This window comes from Rosa rugosa, chromosome 2 (genome assembly GCF_958449725.1).
Source record: "Rosa rugosa chromosome 2, drRosRugo1.1, whole genome shotgun sequence".
NCBI classification, from domain to species: domain Eukaryota; kingdom Viridiplantae; phylum Streptophyta; class Magnoliopsida; order Rosales; family Rosaceae; genus Rosa; species Rosa rugosa.
This window is the reverse complement of record NC_084821.1, coordinates 64270735-64293505: the sequence shown is the minus strand read 5'-3', so window position 1 is coordinate 64293505 and position 22771 is coordinate 64270735. Positions and strand designations below refer to the sequence as shown.

Sequence of the window (22771 nt, the reverse complement as noted above, 5' to 3'; positions counted from 1 at the left end):
AAAAATCTTAGGAGGATAATTCTTGAAACAAAAATCTCTAGGCAGAAATTTTTCATTAAGAAGACCTTTCATCTTCCGCCATGTCTGAACAGGCACTTTTCTTCGCCTCTTTCTGGCTCCTTGCAATTCATCCCACCAATAAGCAGCAGTACTTTTAAGCTTTCGAGACACCATCTTAACTTGCTTATTCTCTGGAATCTCCATAATTTCTAAGAACCTATCCACCTCAACTTGCCAATCCAGAAAATCTTCCACACCCAAGTTGCCCGAAAAGAAAGGAATTTCGGCCTTGACTTTGTAATCCTGGTCAACTTGTCCTTGTGGTTCATATTGCACCATCTCTTCTTCAGACTCAGATTCTGAAGTATGAACAACAACTTCACCACGTGGAGCCCTAACTCGCTCGCCTCCTTCCCCGCCTCTATTCTGATTATTGTTGTTGTTGTTCCTCTCACCCAACAATCCACGAATTTCTCCGATCTGATTATTCAAGGAATTGATGGCAGCGGTAAACGCTGTTGTAAGAGCTTCAATATCTGATTTCGTAACCTCACCCATTGCTACTAAGGCAAATAAAAGAGACAGGGAAGACCTGCTCTGATACCACCTGACGCAGTCGGAATGATCAGATTGATAACCTAGGTTTACCAGCAATAAACCTAACAAAAGGATTCTGGAGTCCACTAGAGATAAAAGAGAAAATCTCTATTTTATTGATTAAAAGTTGAAAGATGCGTTCTACAGCCACATACGGCTGCTTAAATAAGAGAAATAAAACCCTAGGGCGACTAACATTGAACCCTAAAGCCCATGGGTAAAACAAAACAAACTAGAAAACCTAAAATAAAAAGAATGCAAAACTAGCCTAAAATATTAAATCCCGAATCGGATAATTAAAACGACATATTTTGGACTAAATCCGTTAGGGCTCACTAAAGTGAGTCTTGAAGATCTCGTCGTTCCCATTCTGGAAAGGTATGATGCGTCTCAAACGGACATTCTGGCCAAAAGTTAGTCAATTCTGATTCAAAATCAAAACCTGACTTTTCGCACGAGAAACCCGAAAAGTCCAAAACCAATTTTTCTTCAATATTCCAGCAGCTAATAACCTCCTTACACGTGAGTTACCTATTTTCCAATCACTTTTCTTAATTCTATGCCGCTTCTTTACTTTTATGGTTTTCTGATTGAATCGGGTCCATTCTCGTCCTACATCATATTATTGTGATCAAGAAATGTTAACTGGGCTGAAGTTTGCATTCGCACACCACTTCACTCCTTTTTTTGTTGAGTCTAATTCCAAGGATTTGATGTAAGCTCTTTCATATTATACTTTGGATCCATACGGATTGAAATTGGGGTTCCTCATTTAGAACATTCGAAACCTCTCTGAATAAGTTTTGTCTGCAAAGATTTATTCTGTAGGCCGTGAAGCTAGTTCAGCAGCTCAGATACTAAGAGCAAAACTTATGGATTTCTTTTAGCCTATTCCTTTTTGAGTGTGGAGGGTACAGTTCTTTCTGAATATAATGATGTTTAATCAATAAAAGTTAATTCATTTAAAAAAAAAAAAAAAAAAAAAACCAAATTTGCACTTACATTTTTTATAAAAAAAAAATAGTTAAAGCACTAGCAGTAAAGGAAACGTCCATCAGTAATTATAAACATTAAAACTTGGAAAAAATAAATCTAAAAATTAGAAATTGATCTGATAAAAAAAACAATTAGAAATTGAAAATGAAAAACTAACAATCAGTAGTCAACCACTCAACCCCATCCTTTCTCTCCAATTCATAGTACATTCTTCTTCTTCTTCTTCTTCTTCTTCTTCTTCTTCTTCTCTTCTCAAAAAAAAAAAAAAAATAGTACATTCTTCTCTTCCCTGTCCTATTCTTACTCCTGCTACTCCATTACGGTGATTTGCATAACAGCATAACTACATGCAGTTATGATGGTTAAACATTTCATGGTCTCTTCTTGATCTCCCATCTTATGGTCAAACATTTCATCGCCATGGTTTCACGAATATTCTACATTGCACATGATTCAGTTGTATTGATGATTTATATTACAATAATTACATGATATCATCTTAGTCATTAGTGTTGTCACGAAACTGTTTATTTATTCTCAAAGTAAAAAAAAAAAAAGTTAAAAATATAAACTGACTAACTACATTTCATATTCGTGGAAACTGCACACCATAAATTTTTTTATTTTATTTTAAGGATCTCAAGACCATGGTTTCTACCCAAAATTTTGGATTATGATATACGATTTTTGGCTAAAATAGCATGTTATTATTTTCTCACCCTCAAATAATGATTTCTAAAAACTTCTCGAACTGATGGAACTCAAAGTTCATAATGTAATTTTTGTTTTTTTATTTTACAATCTTTCAAGTAAAAAAAAAAATCATAAAAATAATTCGTTCAAAGTTTTTGTGTTCCGTCAATTAGAACACATTCTAAAATCATGATCTTTAATATGACGGAATACCGAAATTTCTTTAGTTAATTTCTTGTAATTTTTCACATAGCTAGGCCCATAATAAAATCTCTTAGTTCTTTGTTCTCCGTCACTCCAAACGAGTCCTGAGCAACCAGAAAAATGGCGCTGAGATACCTCAACAGTTTCATTTCATCGGAGGCATTCAAAAACGCCGGCAGAGAACTAACCGACGGCGTTCCGCGCCTGGTCAAGTTCCTCTGTTGCCTCCAGCTCACCAAGACTCACCTCCTCACCGTCGTTCTGGTAATTCTCTTGCTTTTGTTTTTCACTCTTCTAAATTCGATGAACTGAGGCACCGTTTTGTTTTGGTTCACTGTGCGCAGACGTACGGTCCAAGCATGCTCCCGACGCTCGGCCTGACCGGAAATCTGTGCTTGGCCGAACGCATCTCGACCCGGTTTGAAAAATTGGGCGTTGGCGATGTTGTTCTGCTACGATCGCCTGACGTTCCTAAGAAGATTGTGACCAAGCGATTGGTGGCCGTGGAGGGTCAGTCTGTTACTTACATTGTTGACCCTAAGAACAGTGATAGGTCTGAGACTCTTGTGGTAATGCTCATCTTCCACTTCAAATTATCAGTCTTTTTTTGTTTGTTTGGAGATTGATTGTTGTGATGGTGGTAGGTTCCGAAAGGGCATGTTTGGGTGGAGGGAGATAATATCTATGAGTCCAATGATTCGAGAAAGTTTGGGCCTGTTCCTTATGGTCTTCTACAAGGCAGAGTCTTTTGGAGGGTGAGAATTATTGCTTTCTTCTACCTCGTTTTTTTCGTTATGTATATGCGTGCTTTTATGTTGTATTGGTTTCGGATTTGCTTGATTAGCGTAAAGGAATGCATTTGGTAGATGTTAGTTTTGATGTGGACTTTGTGTAGAACATATGAATTTCAATTAGAGGGGTTCGGGGGTGACTACTTGAAAGGAGCTTTGATAGGAGTTCAGATAGAAATGGTTAATGGTGAATATCAGGAGGCTGAAGGATACATAAGCTGTTTTTCTTTTACGTTTTTCACGATGGAGGTTGAAAACATTTGTTAGTGTTAGAACTGAAGTTTGATTGATGTGGGAAAATGTCCTTTGGACTTCTTACGTAGCATCCTTTAGTGGAATCAATTGTGATATATGGCGGAGATTGTAGGAAGTTTAGAATGTCATTTGTGGAGAACTGAAGCAACATGAAAAGAACGGATAGTGAACAGACCACACAACATTGCAAGGAAACAACATACTCTTAAGGCTTGTTGATTACCAGCAGTAAATACTGAGAGGATGCTGTTATCTTAACTTGTCAATTTTCTAAAGAATTCCAAGAAAGTGGGAAGGAAAGGATATAGGAACTCTATTTTCTTTTCTTCTTTTTTTCATTTAAAAATACCTAAGGCTGCCTCTTATGGGCTGCAGGCGCTCTTATTTGTACTTTATAGAGATGCAAACTATAGCACAAAGAGAAATCTGAATGAACAAGGAAAATCATAAAGACTCGTTGCCAAATTGAGACCCAAAACTTTCACTTTACAGTTCTTTACCCTATAGTGTTATCTTGTTAAACACACATTATTTCACTCTGAAGATTTCTCATATTTGTTCATCTTGTCATTAGATTTGGCCACCTAAAGATTTTGGATCATTGGTGCAAAGCAAAGGGAAGGATTCTGTCTCATGAGGTACACTATTGAGCAGGCACTGTTAGTGCCCCATTTGGATTCTGTTCTTGCTAATGTGTTATGCATGTGTAATGGGACTAGAAAAATCTTGTTTTCTTGAGGTTAGAAAAACTTGTTTTGAAGCGCTGGTGTTCATGGGGTGTATAGAAGCTTGTTTTAGCATGATTTTGTTGTAAAGGAGAAGTGTTTTAACTGTGAGACTTCCTGTGCATGACTATTGAAATGAAACCTGTATTCCCCAGTAGCACTAGTTTCAATTTCCATGGCGTATTTTTCATTTTTCTCATAAGATGTAAGCATTTTTTTTTCATTTTCACAGACATCCATTCCTGTTTAATCTGCTGTCAATTGCGTTACCATAATATTACGTTTCATGCTCTACAAGAAGATAGTCAATCCCCAGTCTTGCTTTTCAAATTCTTCTGCTGTGGATTCTCTTATACATCCTGGTCAATTTTGGATTAACATTTTCTTACAAATTCTGTGGTCGAATCTGTAGATCTCAGTCAACTAATGTTGATTTCAGCCTTGGTGTTTAATTGAAGTATATGTTGGTGAACGTGTTCAACTAGTCTAATATTCACAGGATTGCTTTCAATTGAAGTGATCTCCGAAGTTATGGAATCAAGAATCATGGGAAAAGAGTTCATATTTGCCAGAAACTTGCTCCTAGTCCTGAAAAAATCTGGGTGGTTGATAGAGTGAAGCTCCTAGCCTGCAGCAGAAACTTGCTGAGAATTCATTATACACCTTCCGTAACTTGAGGCAGCTTTTGTAAGTAGAGATTGAAGTTGCGATCTCCAGCTTCTGGTTAAATGGGGCCTTCACTTTTATAGGTCAATTTCGTAAGTACTGGCCTCTAGGTGAACTATCAATTTGTTTATCTATCTAATTTAAGAAACTTGATACCCAACTTGTTTATCCATGTACTCGACTTCCAATATGATCTCACAAAATTCCTGAAGATTTGGTGTCATTTTAGAATTAAACTATTAAAGTGTACCCTCAAAGGCAAGTCTATTTAGGTCAGCTCTTAAACAATCAGTTTCCCCTTCAACTTAGCGAGAAGCACTATGACGATAAAACTCTCAATTTTCATATCATCTACTGCCATATATGCAGAAGAAAGCAGCATATCGGAGAGGAAAAAAAAACACTCATTTAGCATCTTTTGCTATGTACATCCTAAACTGTCAAAACCATGGCAATGCTACCTATGGCTGTACACAAATTGCCTGTCAAGGATGCAACTTAACACCCTCCATCTCATCACCACAAGCTGTTGTTATAACAGTTCAGTTCTTTCGGCTCTCTTCATGGTTTGGGACAGCAATGACATGCTTTGCATGCTGGTGTGTCAGTGAATTTAAGAGTTTGCAGAAACAGGAAACACGTTATATCGGACTTGCTCTTGATACCTGCACCTGAAAGCTAAACATAGTAAGCATACAACAATAATGACAAACAATATGGAGATTACAAATAGGTCCGTTACAGCAAAATCTAACTCCACTGGCAATATATCTTTCTTAACATAGAAGAATTATTTAGTCAGTCCCTGACTAAAATGTTGTTTGTTTCTTTTGTTCCATGCAAGACCATGAAAGAATATTGCTCTGCTGTGTTTTGACTAAAAAAAATAAAACAAAATAAAAATGACCGGTAGTTTGAAAGAATATTGCTTTGCAGGAAATGAATAATTAATGGAAGAAACCAAACCTGGTTCCGCAAGCTCATTGCTGCAGTCCAGCTCTGAGGATGTGGTAATACGTTGGAATCATCACTGATGAATGTTAATGTAGTTGATTCTTCTTCTTCTTGTCGTATGTTAGCTGCTATTGAGGGCGGTAATTCTCTCATGACCCATAATACATACGCTGAGGGTATTGATGAACCTGACAAGACAACGCATACTTCTGTTATACTCCAAGAATCTTAGTATTGTCAATTGAAAAGAGGGTAAAGCCATTGCAGTATGTCTCTGAGCCCCCTTCAGATTGAAAAACAGGATTCATTTAATTTTCAAACAGGAAAGGAATTTAGATTTACCTACCTACAAAATAATATAAAATCAGCAAAAGTGCAGTATAAACACCATTCACAGGCTGTTGATAGTCATGGTAAAGCATCTGCATAATAATATAGTTTAGTTTGAGAGATCCAATAAACTAACTCAGATATTTGAACAAGGAAAAAACCACGTGACTAAAAATTAGGTATGTACAGGAATATCAGTTAATAGAGCCACGAAAGCACTTGAGGCGAAACATAGAACGGAAACGACAGCTAAACCTGCAACCTGTCAACAATATAATGTTTCTGTACATTATTATCAAAATAATAAAAGCAAGTGATGGATTATTAGCCACTAATACATATTTACCAAATCCAATGCTTCATGGGACAGATTGATCAAATTATCAAATTACATAAAATATCAGATTAGCAAATTAAGAAATAAAGAGACAGTAATGATAGCAGTAATAATAATACTACTATATTTTTATAGCAGCAATAAATTAAATACCTTCCACATCTCAGAAGAGGCTCTCTCAGATCTAACTTTTCTCATTCTCAAGCATAATAGAAGTCCTGAAATGTCAAAAAAAGGCCAAATATAACTTCAAAGGATTGAAGATACTTATCATCTATAAAAAGAAAAAATGGTGTCTGGGCATGTCTTAGATCAGCAAATGCGACCAAAACCACAAAATTAAGGACCTAATTCTCACAAGACGAGATAATGAAGCAAAAGATGATTCGGACTTCCCTATCTTGTTTGAAACTATAGAAGCTGCAATGGACCTAAACTAATCATATTCCAATAGCAAGTAGACTCCACTGCGAGGCAGACCCAGCAAAAATAACAGTTTATGGGGTGCCTCCTCAGAATCCTTCCAAAAGCAATAGTGACTCCTCCTAATCCTATACGATTGATATCAAATTATGCCCTAGATGGATGGATCTTGTGCTTCGAAATCTTTCAACCAAGACAGCTGAATATGCTAGTGAACCTTCACTTAGTTTTAGAGAATACACACCAATACCATAGTTGGTCACTAAAGTACATCCAAAAGGCCATCACAATAATCTATAATAACCTGATTATTCCTCAGATTAATGCTTTTTTGTCTGGGTGTATAGAATATTCCAATACTCTTCCAGCAGAATAGACAAATTTCCAATGTTATATTTACAGAATTTCCTTTAAAAAGATTTCAGATTTGTTGACCTTGATTGGGAACTGATAATATCTGGAAAGCACAGCCAAATGTAACATTTTAGGTTAAAAGTAGTATCAGGTGCCTGTGCCATCTCAAGAATACTTTATATGGCTTCATACTGAGACTAACTTATTGTCATGCCCCTAGATTATCCATTGATTCCAGTCCGACGCTGATAATCTAAACTAGAGATGTAAACTTGTAAAATATGCACAATTGCTGAATATTGCAAGCAAATACAAGCACCTAAAATGATAGCTACTCACCATAACATGCCAATGCTCCTCCCAATAATAGTGTTACTATTGCAAAAAGATCTACATATACCTGCATGATGATAAAATTCACTCAACACGACTTAGTAGTTGTTAATTAGAATAAAACCAACAAAAAGGTTTTGTCCTGGTGGTGTATCATCACAAACACAAATCAAAGTTTGTTTGGAAAATAGTCACTACATGAGTATGAATTTATTACACTAATAAAAATTTGCAATCAAGTTATAAACAAAACTATTATCTGCTCATAAAACAGGTGAGATACTGTTTCTTGTAGTACCAAAATATAGCGTAGATACTGTGGATATAATTCTTTGTTTTGATCCTAACCTAGAAATGGCTTCAATAGTAAACTAATGAAGAATAGTGTTATTGAGCTTCTTAAAATTCAACAACATGCAATCTATTCAACAAGTATCCATTTCAAGTTAACAACTGTAAACAAAAAGTCAAACCACCAGGAAACACACTCACTCAAGCCAATGTTAAAAAGCAGTCTCCAAAAAAAGCTCCATTATTAACCGAGCAATTTCCAGTAAAAATCTCTAAGTTAGCCTTAGAGTTAACATTCATTTATGTGGGCATATACACTATTGAATAATGAAACAGGAAAAATTCAGATCAACACAAGTATTTTGAGGCTTCAGCTCATGTCAAAGCAGTAATTCATTCCTACATATATTTCTATGTTCACCAAGGATAGAAATGCATTATGTGACCACATGAATGAAACAAAATAATAGATAATTATTAGCAGGTTTCATACCCGAGCTACCACAGCAGAATCAATGGGATTTTTTCCCATCCCGATCCAGATTATCACAGCACACACGATCATTATAATAAAAACTAGCACAGTAACCTGACAAGTGATTAATGAGTTATAAATATAGTATCAAATTTGCACAGTACTATGACTTCACACAAAAAGTGTACAATGATAGGTACTGATAAGATATAAGATATACGAATAGCTAGTGAACAAGAAAGTTAGAACTATTGCAGTACCAAAACTACAATTTTCTGGCGGCTTCCAATATGGATTCGCAGAGGAAAACACCTTCTATGACTATCAGTGTCCAATGAATTAGTTTTGCTAAATGTCTTCTCCAACAAAGCTTCCTGAAAACTACCTTCATCCTCCTCATCTTCGTCATCTGCCTGATGGCACAGGTCAACCCTAAAGGTGAAATTCAACAACCCAAGAACAATGTCAGATATAGCTCATAAGAGACAAAACGTCACAACAATATTATCAAGTTGAGAAAGATATATTAAAGCAAAGACTTTTTAAATGACCTTTATTATGATTATTAAAACAAAGACTAGTTGTTAAAGAGTATTGTTATATCCACACAGTTATACTCAACCATGCTTTCTCCTAGTTGCCTCACAGAGTGCATAATATACTTATACAGTTCAACTCTTAAATTCGTTTCTCCACTTCATCATCCATATTATCATGTCCTAGGGGTAATATCCTCCTCGGTCTCACTGTCCTTATGAATGGAAACAACATTGTCGTTTATACATTATACCTATCTCTACAATAACAGCTATGGAGGAAAAAGCATCCATATTTTTTAAAACATAAAAGTGTAATGCACAGGTCGTTGTGCCGTGTTGATGAAGAAAAGCTAATATCACATTACCCCCTCATAGGTTTAATAAAGCCATGTGAGATAAATTTGTATTATTTATTACAAAAGAAAAAAGAAAAACTTACCAGAACGATAAAAGTAGAAGGAATGCAGCAAAAAACAAAATTTTGGGTAAAGCTGCAAAGAAAAATCTCACTGTTAAGATACATTGAGCAAACACGTAAGATAGGTAGCATACTTACATATAAGAATGGAAGCATACCCATGAGGCTAAAACCACAAGAGTTGGACCAACATTTCCACCCCTTGCAAGCAGCAAAAAGAGTTAATACAAGATAAATTAAGCAACCTGTCATGGACAAGAACAAACACGTTAATTCCATCTGGAACAACTGTCATGTTTTCCCAAAATCATAAGTTCATAATGAAATATGTTAACTCATTTGGACAATTATTTCTGTATGTTATAAGCCCATCAGAAGCGTTATATAAAGAATAGAAGGAAAATGTATATTGTGGATTGTAAATTCTTACCCAAATTCGAAGAGCCAATCAACAGATGAAAAACCTGCAGTTCAACAATAAAATGTGTCAAGAGAATACCAACCTGCTTCCAATGAGCTTTAATATAGCAATTAATTTACCATGGGTGCACATCCACACATTTCCATGTTTTCACGTGCACACATATATATACATGCATAGAGCATCAAGTACTTCTAATACATACATGTATACAGATACATAGGGTGCTGCAAATTTGCAGTCTGTATACAACACCAACTACTACTTATAACTATATGCATATACACGGAGGGTGCATATCAGTATAGAAATACAATTCACGATTATAAGCATGAGCAAAAGAATCAGTTAACCAAAACTAAAGCAGGGTGGGGTAACATCAATCAGCACATGTATTGATCACTCCCCATCTATCTGTCTCTCCTGTGAGAGTGATATAAGCATAAATATTTTGGTTGCTAGTTTAGTTTACTTACCTAGTTAAGTTATGATCAACTGCAATTTCTCTACAAGACCAACCACAGATAAATGCCAATTCCCTGACTAATATACTCTGGTAGACCAATTTTTACCATTAGTTCAGATTTTTGAAGTCTTTACAATGTCAAACTACATAAGAGGAACAGGTCAAGGCCTAAGAGTTCACAGAGTCAACCCAGTACCTCACAACTAGGTTACTCTAACCAGCTATTAATTTCTTTTATATTTACTTGCATCATGTGTGTGTGCATGTGTGTATCTGTGTCTGAATCCTTGTATTTTTGTACTTATGAATGTGTCTCCATGTCTATAAACAAAACACATCAAATCTCAACTTAAATAAGAAATGATAAAGCAGGAATCATCACTTACTTTTTGGCGAGTCCATCCAAGTTGTGAATTCCTCGAGTGAATCCTAATTAACTGTGAACAGTAAGTAAAAGCACATCAGAATCATTTCAAGAAAAGAACTTCACAAACATCGACCAAGAACTACCCCATTTCTCCAAGGTTGATGTCATATCAAAGCTTTCATAAACCAAAGAATGCATTTTTGGGGATAATAAGGTATTCCTCAGTTGGAACTCAAATCCGTAGACTTTGAGAATGAGCGGAAATTTTGAGTGATGTCCAGCTCAAACATAGTAAGTTCTGCAATTGTATCAACATAGACCAACAGCCTATAAAATGGCATGATCCACCAGCTTCAGAACTTTCTCACCTCAATTGGCAATCCCATAACTTCTAGATGACACTTAATCCCACTATCTAACATTCAAACCAATCAAAAGAAAAACCCATTTACCAGTTCACCAAGACAATCAAAACCAAAAATCCTCCAGCTCAAATGCATAGTAAATACAAAAAAAATGCCCAGTTCCCAATTCTCCAAACCATCAATCCCACACAGTCCAATTAACCCTACTCCTCAAGTCTCACACTTTCCCACCCACATTGGCATCCTTTCCACAATGCACAAAAACCCAGTTCACAAAATGCAAAACCCACACCAAAGCTGAGCACTTTATAACCAATTAAAACACCAGATGAAGAAGAAGCAGACCTGATAAAATGCAAGGGCAGCTATAATGGCATCAACAAGAGCAAGACCCACATTCACACCCACCAACACCTTTGGCAAACAAGACCCTTCTCTCAATTCAAACATTCTCCAGAGTCCCAAACTCTCTCTCTCTAGAAATGAGACAAAGAAAACAAGAGTACTACTACTAGTTTGACAACGCTGTTGGTCTCAAACAAGAGTGTGGAAGCGTACGGACGCAGCAGAAGAAGAAGAAGAAGAATAAGACCTTGTCGTCGTTGATGGTTATCTTTCATGACAGATCTGCCTTCACCTGATTTTGTGCCCCATAACACACACAATTTCACACAGGAAAATGAAAATCCTGGTTGGCATTTGCGGTGATTACCTTTGATCGTCGAGGGCGGATTGGTAATTTCGGTGAGATACTGTGCGCTTTTGTCTGATTCCTCGCACGCGGGTGGCTTTGATTCTCCCATGAATATCATATCAATATCACTCCCTTTTTGGCACCAACAAGTTTTGAGTGTTTGACTCGTTAAGCCAATCGTCTTTGAGGTTTAGGTCTTTAACTACTAATTAAGCTAATAATTACTGTTTTGTCTATCACTTTCCTCCTAAAATTGGAATAAACGCGTACTTTGGGCTTCTGTTTTTCTTTGAGTCGCCCCGGGCCCTCAAATGCTTTAACTAATCAGGAGTTCGATTACGAGTGGGGTTGGGTTGCATTTAATGTAGCGGTAACAAAATGTTAGAGAGGTCCCGAGTTCAAATGGTTTCCGTTTGGTAAAAAAAAAAAATCAGGTTTCTTTTTAGAGAGATATACTGATATAGTATGGTGATTTAAAAAAAAAAAATATATATATATATATATATATAGTATGGTGATTTGACTATGTAATTCATTGAAGATGAGTTTAAAATTGTATTCATCTACGTAGTTCAAAATATAATTTAAATGTAATATAACAAAGAATGGGGTCCTATATTAAATACTATATATTCAATTCACCCGGTCAAAATATCATTCCAATTTTAGTCATGTTTATGTAGAAATATATTTAACCTTTTTTTATTGCTATACATATAGAAAATGCTATACAATCGACGCGCGAGCCTTATATTGTGTACCGATCTCAACCAATGCATGGATGATACCGAACATCAACGCACGGATAGGATCATCCACGCACATCAATGGTTTGCAGCATTTCTCTATACATATATTCAATTTTGGTTCAGGTTCTCGGTCGGTGCAATATTTGTTAAGGTATTCTATTTGGAATTAAATTCAATGAATTACATCACGACATTTATTTACCTTTTTTTTCTTATAGTATTTATAGATCTCGTCATGAAATTGAGGATCAACAAAAATTTCATTATTCCTCTCGTGTCAAGTAAGAGCCATTATCATTCATTTCATTTCTCTTCTTTTTGTTTATATTGCCCTTATAATGACCTTTCATAACTATAAGGTCAGTAAGTGATGAATACTAAACTTCCTCAAGATCGCCAAAAGATTGAAATGGAGAGGATATCTATACGTACTAATATGGTTCGGGTTCTTAGTTGATTCTCAATCAGTGCGATATTTGTTAAGACATTCTATTTATGTAGAAATATATTTAACTTTTTTTTTTTTTAGAAATATATTTAACCTTTTTCAATTGCTATACATATAGAAAATTCTATAATCTCTACTATCGACGTGTGTGCCTTACGTTGTGACCGATCTCAACCATGTATGAATGACAGCGAATATCAACGTACGGATAGAATCATCCACGCAAATCAACGGTCTACAACATTCTTCTACACATATAAAAAATGGTCCAAGATCTCGGTTGGTTCTCAATCGGTGCGATATTTGTTAAGATATTCTATTTGGAATTATATCCAACTAATTTCATCACGACATTTATTAACCAATGTTTTTTCACATATATATAGATCTCATCGTGAAGTTGATCAACAAAAAGTTTCATTTTTACTCTCGTGTCAAGTAAGAGCCATTATCGTTAATTTCTCTTCTTTGTGTTTAGATTGCCCTTATAACGACCTTTCATAACTATAAGGTCGCTAAGGGATGAATACTAAACTACCTCAAGATCGCCAAAAAATTGAAATGGAGAGGATATATATACACACACAATAGAATCCTCTTTGCAGGCTTTCTCTTACGCCTTGGTAGATGCTGTTTTACTTTTACGATTTCATTTTGGTTAGTTTATTTCTTCTTCTTTTTTAATTACACTCCCTTAATTCTTTTTTCTTCTCTTTTCAGTGTCATATAATATTTTCTTTCCTCACTATAAATACAAAACAATTTAGATGATTGGTAGATAATTAGGTATCATCTTGTAAATGCATCTTTGGGCTTTCTACATCTTGGGCTATATGTAATTTTATGTATAACTAGTCTTGGGCTTCCCCTTTGTTAGGTTTGTTCAATTGTATTGTTTTACTGGGCCTGGCCTTTTCTGGGTGGGTCAGAATGTGCAACTTCCTTAACTGGTTCACTTGGTTACCAAAAACTCAACATGCAATAATTAGGATACAATTAACCAGCCCAATATTTCATAGTCTCTCCTCAGTGGGCAATATGCGAAATTTAAAGTGCCAACCTTAAGAAATTCGAGCCTAAGGAGAAAGTGATCTGAATGATGAATGAGAAGAAGGTAAGATATATGTTGATCAAAACCATTTCAGACCAGATCTGTGTTTTTTCTCCTATATAAACTCATCAAATAACAAAAGGAAGAGCAAACCAGCAAGCCTCCATTGCAAAGCGCGCCAAGTCGCCAACACAAAACAAGAGTCTCATTTTTCTCTCTTATTTGATTTAGGGTTAAACTATCAGATTCTAAAGATGAAGGACACAAAGACGACGAGAGTGGCCGAACTCCGACAGCAACTCAAGGAGGTCGAAAGACGAGTGCGGCAGGAGGAAGAAAGAAGCAAGGAGCTTCAAAAGCGCGAAGAGGCGCGGAGAGACCAGCCGAAAGGCTGGTGGGAGGCCAACGTCCAAGAGCTCGATGAGAAAGAGCTTAATGAACTACATGCCAAGTTTGCGGAGCTGCACACATCTCTCCTAAACAATCTAAAGGAGAGAAACTCATCTGGTGAGGCAGGGAGTAGTACTTCTGCTGAACAATCCAATCCTTCTCCCCAAAAACCAATGTAAAGGGTTTCTAGCTAGAGAGGGTGAAGGCTTGTAATTATAGTTTTTTTTTTTTTTTTTCTAAATAAAAGTTAATTAAAGTTCCATTTTCTTCTCTTAGTATTTTTTTTCCTGTGAGTATTTTCTTCTCTTAGTGTTGGTAACGTATACGCATACCTTGTCTAGCTATATGTGTTTTCTATGAAAATCGATTTCAACACCTGCTTGCTTTTCATTTGATTAATTCATTTTTCTTCTCAATCACTATGTCAAAGAATTATACTTGACATGTATCAACAGTCTTCAAGTTGTGCCTACTGGTGTATAAGGAAGATAGGAATAACAATAGAAACTAAATTAATGTGGGAAACATCATTTTTGTTTTTGGTGAAACCATATTGAATAACAATATATATGTAATACCTCTCTCTCATTTTCCACGCATCTAAAATAAAACGAAATGAAGAGTTGCACCTAGTTGGGCGACAAAAACCTATAGAAGTGTGCATGAGTGTAAAAATTGAAAAATAGTATCAATACCCTAATTTAGGAAATAAATAAAAGCAAACGAACAATTAAGGAAAAAAATTTAATCTACTCTTTGCCATTTGGGGGCATGCATTGTCACAGTTCAAGTGGGGTCATTAATTGATACAAATGATTTACATCATATTTAGTTATTTATAGCTACCATTTAAAAATTTTCAAAAAAAAAAAATTAAAAATTAAAAAAACACAACCATTTGGAGAGAACAAACTATGCTTCAAGTATATATTACTTTACCAGAAATCCAGAATCTCTTCCTACCCTTGATCCCTCACAGACAATTCATCCATTGGTGAAGTATTTCAATCCTACAGCCATCTCAAACAGCAAAGCTAACAATCCACCAAAACAACAAGCTTTGGTAGCTACAAAAGAACGTTAATTAAAGCTAAAAAAGGCAATCCAACCAAGTTTAACAGTTTAGCTTATAATTCAATGTACCCTTTCAAAAATCTGGAATTCTCAATTGGAAATAAATGATGCCAACCCAAAAGTGTTCAACTTTAATTGAATTTGGAAGCATATAGACAAAGAAGGAAACAAAATTTAAAACTTCCCATACCAGCAAATCACACATGGAATTAATTCAGGGCCAGAAACCCTATATTAGAAACAATGAACCTTCTTATATAGCTACAAAACTCAATCCAATTCTCATAGTTTCCTAGAATCTGTTTCTTTTCAATCAAAAATGGGGAGGAGAAAAATTGAGATGAAGAAGGTGATGGACAGCAGCTCCAGGCAGGTGACTTTCTCCAAGCGCAGAACTGGACTTTTTAAGAAAGCTCATGAGATTGCTACCCTCTGTGGTGCTGAGGTGGCCATCGTTGTTTTCTCTCCCGGAGGCAAGCCCTTCTCATTTGGTAACCCAAATGTGGACTCAGTAGCAGACAGGTTTCTAAATCAGGAGGAAGAGGACAACACTGATGATCGTGGTGTTCGTCGTTCTGGAAAAGTAGTGGAGAGGCTAAACCAACAGCTCGCCGATGTTGTGAAGAATTTGGAGGCTGAGAAGAAAAGGGGTGAGGTGATTGCTAAGGCACTAGTGAAAGCAGAAACGAAATGGGGGCTTCCAATCCAGGAGAGGAGCCAAGGTGAGCTTGTAAAAGTGAAGCAGTCGCTTGAGGAGTTGCGCGAGAGTGTGAAGACAAGAGAGAGTGACATGGAGGCATCGTCTTCTTTGCTGCTCCTGGCAAACAAGCCGGTGAAAGAGACTAAGAAGACTGTTGCTAAAAGTGGCTGAGGGGGTTTTACTTAATTTGTAGTAACACCATGGTTTAGATTTTCTTGTTTCTGAATTAGAATTTTGCTGTCAAAACCAGAAAAAGAATTAGAAATTTTCCTTATGAGTGTAATGGGTCGAAAGATAAATAAATATGGTTGTTGCTAGAAATGTCTTATGTGTGCTTAACCATTTAGATTTGTCAATTCTTTTGCCAAATGCATTGAAGATTAAGAATTTGTTTAGATTCTCCAAACCAAAAACTTAAGATCGATGACCGGCCCCTTAATTCCTTCGAAAAATTGTAACTTTAATTCTATGTTAATAACTCAATAGTTCTTTTGAATCCATGTCTTGAGTGACCCTATGATTGTATCGTATGAGAGTTATTATTAGTGCAATTCGGCTCTTAAGAAGCATGATATGCTTCGGAAAAGAGAGAGTCGACAATATAACATGTTCGATTTCAAAAGATGATGGTTGGTAGACCCGTATATGCTCCAAATTATGATATTTATTATTCTTGTCAACATATTTATATTTATGACTCAATCCATTAATGATATTTACCTACGTATAACTCATAAGTAATTCCTTCCTCAAAATGCGGTATCCTTCCTAAGAAAATGTGATACCCTTTCTAAGAGGGTCTCACACGGACAATTCTTAGGTTCACTCATTGGATGAATGAACATATTCACCATCTCTTGTGATTAACGCATAATAACTTTATAATTTTCTAATCCAACCATTCATGTTGTATAATGTAATACAAATATTAGTTTTGTAAAAAAATCAATCAAATTGATGACCTTTTAGTTATTTTTTTTCTATGAAATACATGGACAGTTCATCATAATAGTAGTAAGTGTTGTTAGAACCATCTATTTGTTTGATTCAATTAGATAATTAAACGATGTCCGATTCGATTGATGTTTTACAGAGATGGTCTTTAAGGCTAATTTAAGATATAAACCGTTGGATTATAAATTTATTAAGTAAAAGTATGTTAATCGACAATGGGGGTGAATATGTTTGTTCACCTAAAAATTGTCCGTTGGATTCTAATTGGTGCTTGTTAGAATACATAGATTTGGTGGAGACTCCTGGTATTATTTCAGGATGTTCTCTCGATGCTTATTGTAATTTGGGGTTCAGGTTTCATGTCCCCCCCCCCTTGTATTCTGCAGTTTCATTAATCAAGGCTTAAGGGCAGCCGCACCAGCCCCATTTCAAAAAAAAAAAAAAAAAATTGTCCGTCTCACACGGGGCTAATTGCATTATTACCCCATTATTAGGTATTATTTGCAATATTATAGGTCCTTGGTTTTGAGGACATAGCAAGGTGGTACTTTATTTTGGCTTCGAGTTATTTTGGCCAATAGTGCGCGGCCCACAGCTTTCGCTTTGAGCATGAATTTCTTGTCAAATCCACATACTTTTGTTGTTTGTATCACACGAACATACCACATAATTTCAATGAAATAGCAAACTATAAATCCTAATATATAACATAGTTCCGGATTATGGTACACGTGGTAGTTCGGGTTGATGTCATTGGTCCACATAACTTATACTTATTTATGATTGGTTCTCTTAATTTATTTATTTTTCACCCTCTGCAAGGTCTTCACCAAATTCATGTAATATGATTGGTCCGGACCACCACATAACAATGTCACACGGTAGTCCGAAACCACAGAATAATTAAATGTAAACTTACATGTGAAAATAATAGATTGTATCATTGTAATTTGTAAATACAAAAAAAGTCATTACACATTTGTGTTTGATTTCGTGTTAGATCCACTTTGTGTTTAGAAACTCCAAATGAGCTATATATACTAGATGGCGCCACACACTATGTGTGTGAAAATTGAATTTTTTTTTTTAATAGAGAGTGGGAAGTTATTTACGGTAGTTTTTCATGGAATGATGAAAGTGGGTAGTTTGATTATCTGTTTCTCATTTTCACATTTTTTTATATATTTTCTTTTTATTTTGTAATTTGACTTTATCACCCCCATCTGTTTTATGAGTTGTATAGTTTTTTAATATTTTAGGGTCATTTTGGTACATTTTTTCTGTTTTGGCTAACAAAGCCTCTTCTCTTAATAATAGTATAGATGAAAACGGTTCAAAGACCCAAAATTTAAAGTGGCCCATATATATGAGAAAAGGATCAACCATTTCTTTAAAATCTCATCTCTTCTTAGCCTGTCACTGATTTTGTTCTATGCACTGGGAGACCAAAGCAAAGGCGCGGGTGGAGACCTAGCTAGAAACTAAGAGTTAAGTAGATGCAAAAGACTTGGCTTTGTAGGCAATATTGGCGGCCATAGAATACTTTACCTATCTTCTGCAGATGGTTGGCGACCAACTCATACACAGTTGTATGCATGGACCTCTCTTTTGGAGTGTGCCTGTGACTATGTCATGCATGACCTTGACATGCAACGCGCACAAGCACACTAAATTTCCTGCCTTCTTCCGCAAGCTATAGCTTCCTTTGAATTAATCGGGTATCTAAACAATAACATTATCAGTTTCTTGGCAAACCAGCTCACCCCTGTTCCACTATATATATCAAATACCATGACTGCAAAATTCCCTTTGCCTTTTCACTTTCGGTAAAAGATAGATCCCAGAGAATAATGGAAAAATATATTGATTCGAACCCAATCAGTAACAGACTGGTTTCATGAACTGAATGGATCAATACTTGGATGCATATATTTAATCAAAACTGAACGTCAGTTGAGTACGTGCCATATTCTATCTGCTTTTCCTTTTTTTATTTTTTTATTTTAATCTTTTTCAAGTCGATCAAATCCTTTTAATTTGTTCAAAGAATTGACATGGAGGGAGATCAGCGCGCACTAGGTTTCATGTCAATTATACCTATTCGTTCATCTGGCATGAATTTCTCCTTTCAAAAGCACATACTTATTGTGTTGGGATAACAAACACATGCATTCAATGTGCTGGCAAACTATAAATTCATAGGCTGAAGTAAATTTAATTTGATATCGTTTTGTCATATAGTTTATGTACATATGGTTTTGCTACGTATATATTTAATATCACATGTGAAATGAGATATTGGAACAAATTAAAATATAAAATCTTAAAAATTTTCAAACATTTTGTGGTCTTTTTATCATAGAGAAAATAAAAATCAAGCGTAGTACAAAATGTGTTTAACAGCTCCTTATTATCTGCTATATTACCCGAAATTTTCCATTTCGTCTCGTGAAATTGTGCGAATTGATTAAAGTGCTTTTTCACGAATATTACCCGAAATAATTCAACTTTTTGAATTATCGAAGTTTCGAAATATTCGTTTTAACAAAAGCTCGAATTGTGCGATTCAAGAAAAATCGACTTTTCTACGTACGGAATTTGGGAAAAACTTCCTTCATAAAAGTTGTAGAGCTCGTCGATATGATCGCGTGCATATGTCGAACGAAATTTTTGGAGTTCGTACGATTATGTTACGAATTTTGGAAATATGAGATTCTTTTTATAATCTCTTTTCCTCGGATTCTCTTTTAGAAATTTCTTTTTCTTCCTTTTCCTTTTCCTTTTCCTTTCCTCCGGGTCTCCTTCCTTCTTTTTCTTTTTCTCTTTTTTTTTCTTCTTTCTCTCTCTCGCTCGACCGAAACCGAAAACAGAGCAAAGGCTCTTCGGTCTCTCTCTACCTCCACCGGCCACCAAACGGCGTCGAACCACTTCCTTTTGCTTCGTCTCAGCCTTGCGCAGCTTCCAGAGGCAGCCTTGCACCGTGACACGGCCACCAGCGGCGGCGGGAAGCTCCGCCCGGTTTGAGCTCGTTTTGGAAACAAGCTTGATATCTCAAGCTACCGGTCACCAATCCTCACCAAAATCCATCCACAAGCTCGCCTCAACTTCCTGAAACTCCCAGAAGCAGCCTCACACGGCGGCGTGGCCCGTAGCAGTGGCTGCAAGTCAAACCCAACCAAGAACGAGACCGGAGCTATCGATCAAGATATCTCGAGCTGTAGTGCATCGTTTTGATTGATTCTTTTTCCAGTGGGTTCCCCTTGATGTTATTAACAACTCTCTAGAAGGCATCGAGGCCTGAAATTGAAGCTTTGACGTCGAAATCGAGCCTTGCCGGATTCTGCAAAATTCTGGAATTTTTCCGACCACCGAAGCTTTCGATCGGTATATCTCGAGCTACAGACCATATTTTTCTGTGATTCTTGAACCAGTGAGTTCTTCTTGAGTTTCTTAACAACTCTTCAGAAGGAATCGAAGCCTTAAATTGACGTTTTTACGTCGAATTGGAGCTCGCCGTTTTCTGCAGTTTCTCGCCGGTTTCTGGAAAATTCCGGCCACCTTCATACTGTTCAAGGTAATTTTCGACCCCTTCCGGTCATTTTCAGACTTCGTGCTAGTTATGAAAGTTGTCAAGCATGATGAGAGGAAGAAGAGCAGCCCGGCCCCGACACCATTGGTGGTGGTCGGCGGCGGCTCTGCCACTAACTCCGGCGGCCCTTTCCGGCCACCTCCGGGGATCAAAAATATGGTTTCTGTACATTTTCAGATTCTATATTTCAATACGATCATTTCGATATATTATACGCAATTTTTGGATATCGTATGATTAAGTTATGAATTTTTAAGTTTAGATCGATTTCGATCGTTAGATTTGTGATCTGTGAAGTTAGGACCGTCAGATGGACTTGTAGTTTTGATATGATGATCTTATGACTGTCCCAGTGGCTTTGTGTGGTCATGGGCGAAGATCCGACCGTTGGATCTTCGTATAAATGCAAAACAGTGATTAGGAAGGCGATCCGTGAGGATCCGACCGTTGGATCATCATGTAATTTCAATCCGACCGTTGGATTGTCGTTTGATTATGTTTTTGAGTTATTGGCTAAGTTAAGGTCATGTTTGATTAGGTGATCGACGGTTTGATTTGGCGGACGATTCGTGAAATTGTATTTTGAGCTGTTAAGAAGACGCAGCGGGAATTTAGAGGTGAGTAAACCTCACGTGGTTCATATTACGAACCGAGTACCTTTAATTACTTTATTTTCTGTAGTAATTGTGTGAAAATATTTATGGAATAAATATTTGTTTTAAATCATATGGACTTGATCAACTACGGTCCATAGGTAAGTAAAATGATTTAATTATACAAAATGAATTTCATGATTTTCTTGTGTGAACTATAGTTGGTATTAGTGGTCATTCCTGAGTGGGTGATTACGTATATATATATATATTTACGTGATTATATGTGGAATGGTGTGACATTGAAGAGTGTGGAATTGTGATGATTTATTTATTATGGTTTGAAATTTGACTTATCATATTTATATGTGATGATCATGATTGATGAGTTCTTGTTAATATTCATGATTTACATTGGAGTATGTATAGAGTTGGAGAATGTAGGATTCTGAGGACGAGGTGTCCGAAGTTTGACGGTTATGGATAACCGGAGTGTTTGTGTACTGAGGACGGGGATGTCCAAAGTGCGACGGTTTATTATTAACCGAAGTTGTGTACTGAGGACGGGGATGTCCAAAGTGCGACGGTTTATTATTAACCGAAGTTGTGTACCGAGGACGGGGATGTCCAAAGTGCGACGGTTTATTATTAACCGAAGTATATGGTGCTGAGGATGGGGATGTCCAAAGCGCGACGGTTATAGTGTTAACCGAAGTATTTTTGCCGTTGCTTGACCCTAGGCCAAGGTGTCAGAGGTAACGAGGCAGTTAGAGCTCTAACGTGTTATTGGGATGGACCAGAGTGGTGTTATGTGGGTTGGGTGTTTGCAGGACCAGTGTGGTGTATTGTGATTTGAGGATTGTGAAAATGTATTCCTTGTGGTTTTCCATGAGTGGTTTGATGTCTCTTTGCAGACGTAATACTGTTGAATTTTACTTGAATTGTAATTTAATAAATCAACAGTTCTTTCTTGTTTACTCATACTGGCTGTAAAAAGCTTACCGGGTTTTGTGTTGTTGCAACTCCCGGTACACTATTCAAATTGTGTAGCGGGTAATCCTACAGGACAGGAGAACCAGGACGGTGATCGTGCGGTTAGAGCAATGGTTATAGTTTTACAGCAATTGTAATAGTGAGGCGAGTTAAGCTCATTTGAGCATTACAATTTGATTTGGTGGGAGTGTGCTGTAATAAATAACTTGAGGATTTGGGTTATTGTAAATTTGAGAGTTGTGAAGTGTGGTTGTTTGTGAGAAAAAAATCCCAGGATGTTAGTTGTAATTTGTTATTATTCATGTTTCGGATTTGAATTGATTATTCAAAATTCGGGGCGTGACAGGCAAACTATAAATTCATAGGCTGAAGTAAATTTAATTTGATATCGTTTTGTCATATAGTTTATGTACATATGGTTTTGCTACGTATATATTTAATATCACATGTGAAATGAGATATTGGAACAAATTAAAATATAAAATCTTAAAAATTTTCAAACATTTTGTGGTCTTTTTATCATAGAGAAAATAAAA

At 36.3% G+C, this 22771-nt stretch overlaps 3 protein-coding genes and 1 long non-coding RNA gene across 8 annotated transcripts; 3 read left to right on the top strand and 1 right to left on the bottom strand.

Moving 5' to 3' along the window:
* The first annotated feature begins 2507 nt into the window (after positions 1–2507).
* LOC133729296 (mitochondrial ATP-independent inner membrane protease subunit 1a-like) lies at positions 2508–5099 on the top strand. Of its 3 annotated transcripts, none has more exons than XM_062156794.1 (5): positions 2508–2754; positions 2835–3059; positions 3135–3245; positions 4111–4174; positions 4779–5099. In XM_062156794.1, exons 1-4 carry the CDS (start codon positions 2611–2613, stop codon positions 4171–4173), a joined length of 543 nt encoding a protein of 180 aa, XP_062012778.1. In that variant the 5' UTR covers positions 2508–2610; the 3' UTR covers position 4174; positions 4779–5099. The 3 variants fall into 3 exon arrangements, with proteins under 3 accessions (XP_062012778.1, XP_062012779.1, XP_062012777.1); XM_062156795.1 differs by lacking the exon at positions 4779–5099 and adding an exon at positions 4494–4653; XM_062156793.1 differs by having other exon boundaries at positions 2509–2754; positions 4674–5099.
* Positions 5100–5248: 149 nt separating this feature from the next.
* LOC133729295 (tobamovirus multiplication protein 1-like) lies at positions 5249–11673 on the bottom strand. 3 transcript variants are annotated; one of them, XM_062156791.1, is made up of 13 exons: positions 11346–11673; positions 10655–10705; positions 9812–9845; positions 9540–9626; positions 9403–9454; positions 8685–8856; positions 8443–8538; positions 7665–7725; positions 6702–6766; positions 6399–6473; positions 6228–6303; positions 5894–6069; positions 5249–5592 (listed from the first exon to the last, which is right to left on the bottom strand). In XM_062156791.1, the coding sequence occupies exons 1-13, from the start codon at positions 11448–11450 to the stop codon at positions 5569–5571; spliced, it is 1074 nt and encodes a 357-aa protein (XP_062012775.1). In that variant the 5' UTR covers positions 11451–11673; the 3' UTR covers positions 5249–5568. The 3 variants fall into 3 exon arrangements, with proteins under 3 accessions (XP_062012775.1, XP_062012774.1, XP_062012776.1); XM_062156790.1 differs by having other exon boundaries at positions 5249–5598; positions 11346–11670; XM_062156792.1 differs by lacking the exon at positions 6399–6473 and having other exon boundaries at positions 5249–5598.
* A 4049-nt stretch (positions 11674–15722) lies between these two features.
* LOC133728375 (agamous-like MADS-box protein AGL29) lies at positions 15723–16277 on the top strand. Its single transcript, XM_062155792.1, has one exon. The coding sequence runs from the start codon at positions 15726–15728 to the stop codon at positions 16275–16277; it is 552 nt and encodes a 183-aa protein (XP_062011776.1). The 5' UTR covers positions 15723–15725.
* A 3327-nt stretch (positions 16278–19604) lies between these two features.
* On the top strand, positions 19605–22498 carry LOC133734215 (uncharacterized). The gene is made up of 3 exons (XR_009858149.1): positions 19605–20634; positions 21188–21266; positions 22293–22498. It is a non-coding gene; the product is annotated as an uncharacterized LOC133734215 (long non-coding RNA).
* The last annotated feature ends 273 nt before the right edge of the window (positions 22499–22771 follow it).

Bases quoted from the DNA above. Each gene is read 5' to 3' on its own strand.
- LOC133729296 (XM_062156794.1), top strand. From the start codon at position 2,611: ATGGCGCTGAGATACCTCAACAGTTTCATTTCATCGGAGGCATTCAAA. The intron at 2,755-2,834 runs GTAATTCTCTTG...CACTGTGCGCAG, and splicing joins ACCTCCTCACCGTCGTTCTG to ACGTACGGTCCAAGCATGCT. The intron at 3,060-3,134 runs GTAATGCTCATC...TGATGGTGGTAG, and splicing joins ATAGGTCTGAGACTCTTGTG to GTTCCGAAAGGGCATGTTTG.
- LOC133729295 (XM_062156790.1), bottom strand. From the start codon at position 11,450: ATGTTTGAATTGAGAGAAGGGTCTTGTTTGCCAAAGGTGTTGGTGGGT. The intron at 6,304-6,398 runs GTACATACCTAA...ATTATTATGCAG, and splicing joins CTCTATTAACTGATATTCCT to ATGCTTTACCATGACTATCA. The intron at 6,070-6,227 runs GTAGGTAAATCT...TTGTCTTGTCAG, and splicing joins GATTTTATATTATTTTGTAG to GTTCATCAATACCCTCAGCG.
- LOC133728375 (XM_062155792.1), top strand. From the start codon at position 15,726: ATGGGGAGGAGAAAAATTGAGATGAAGAAGGTGATGGACAGCAGCTCC.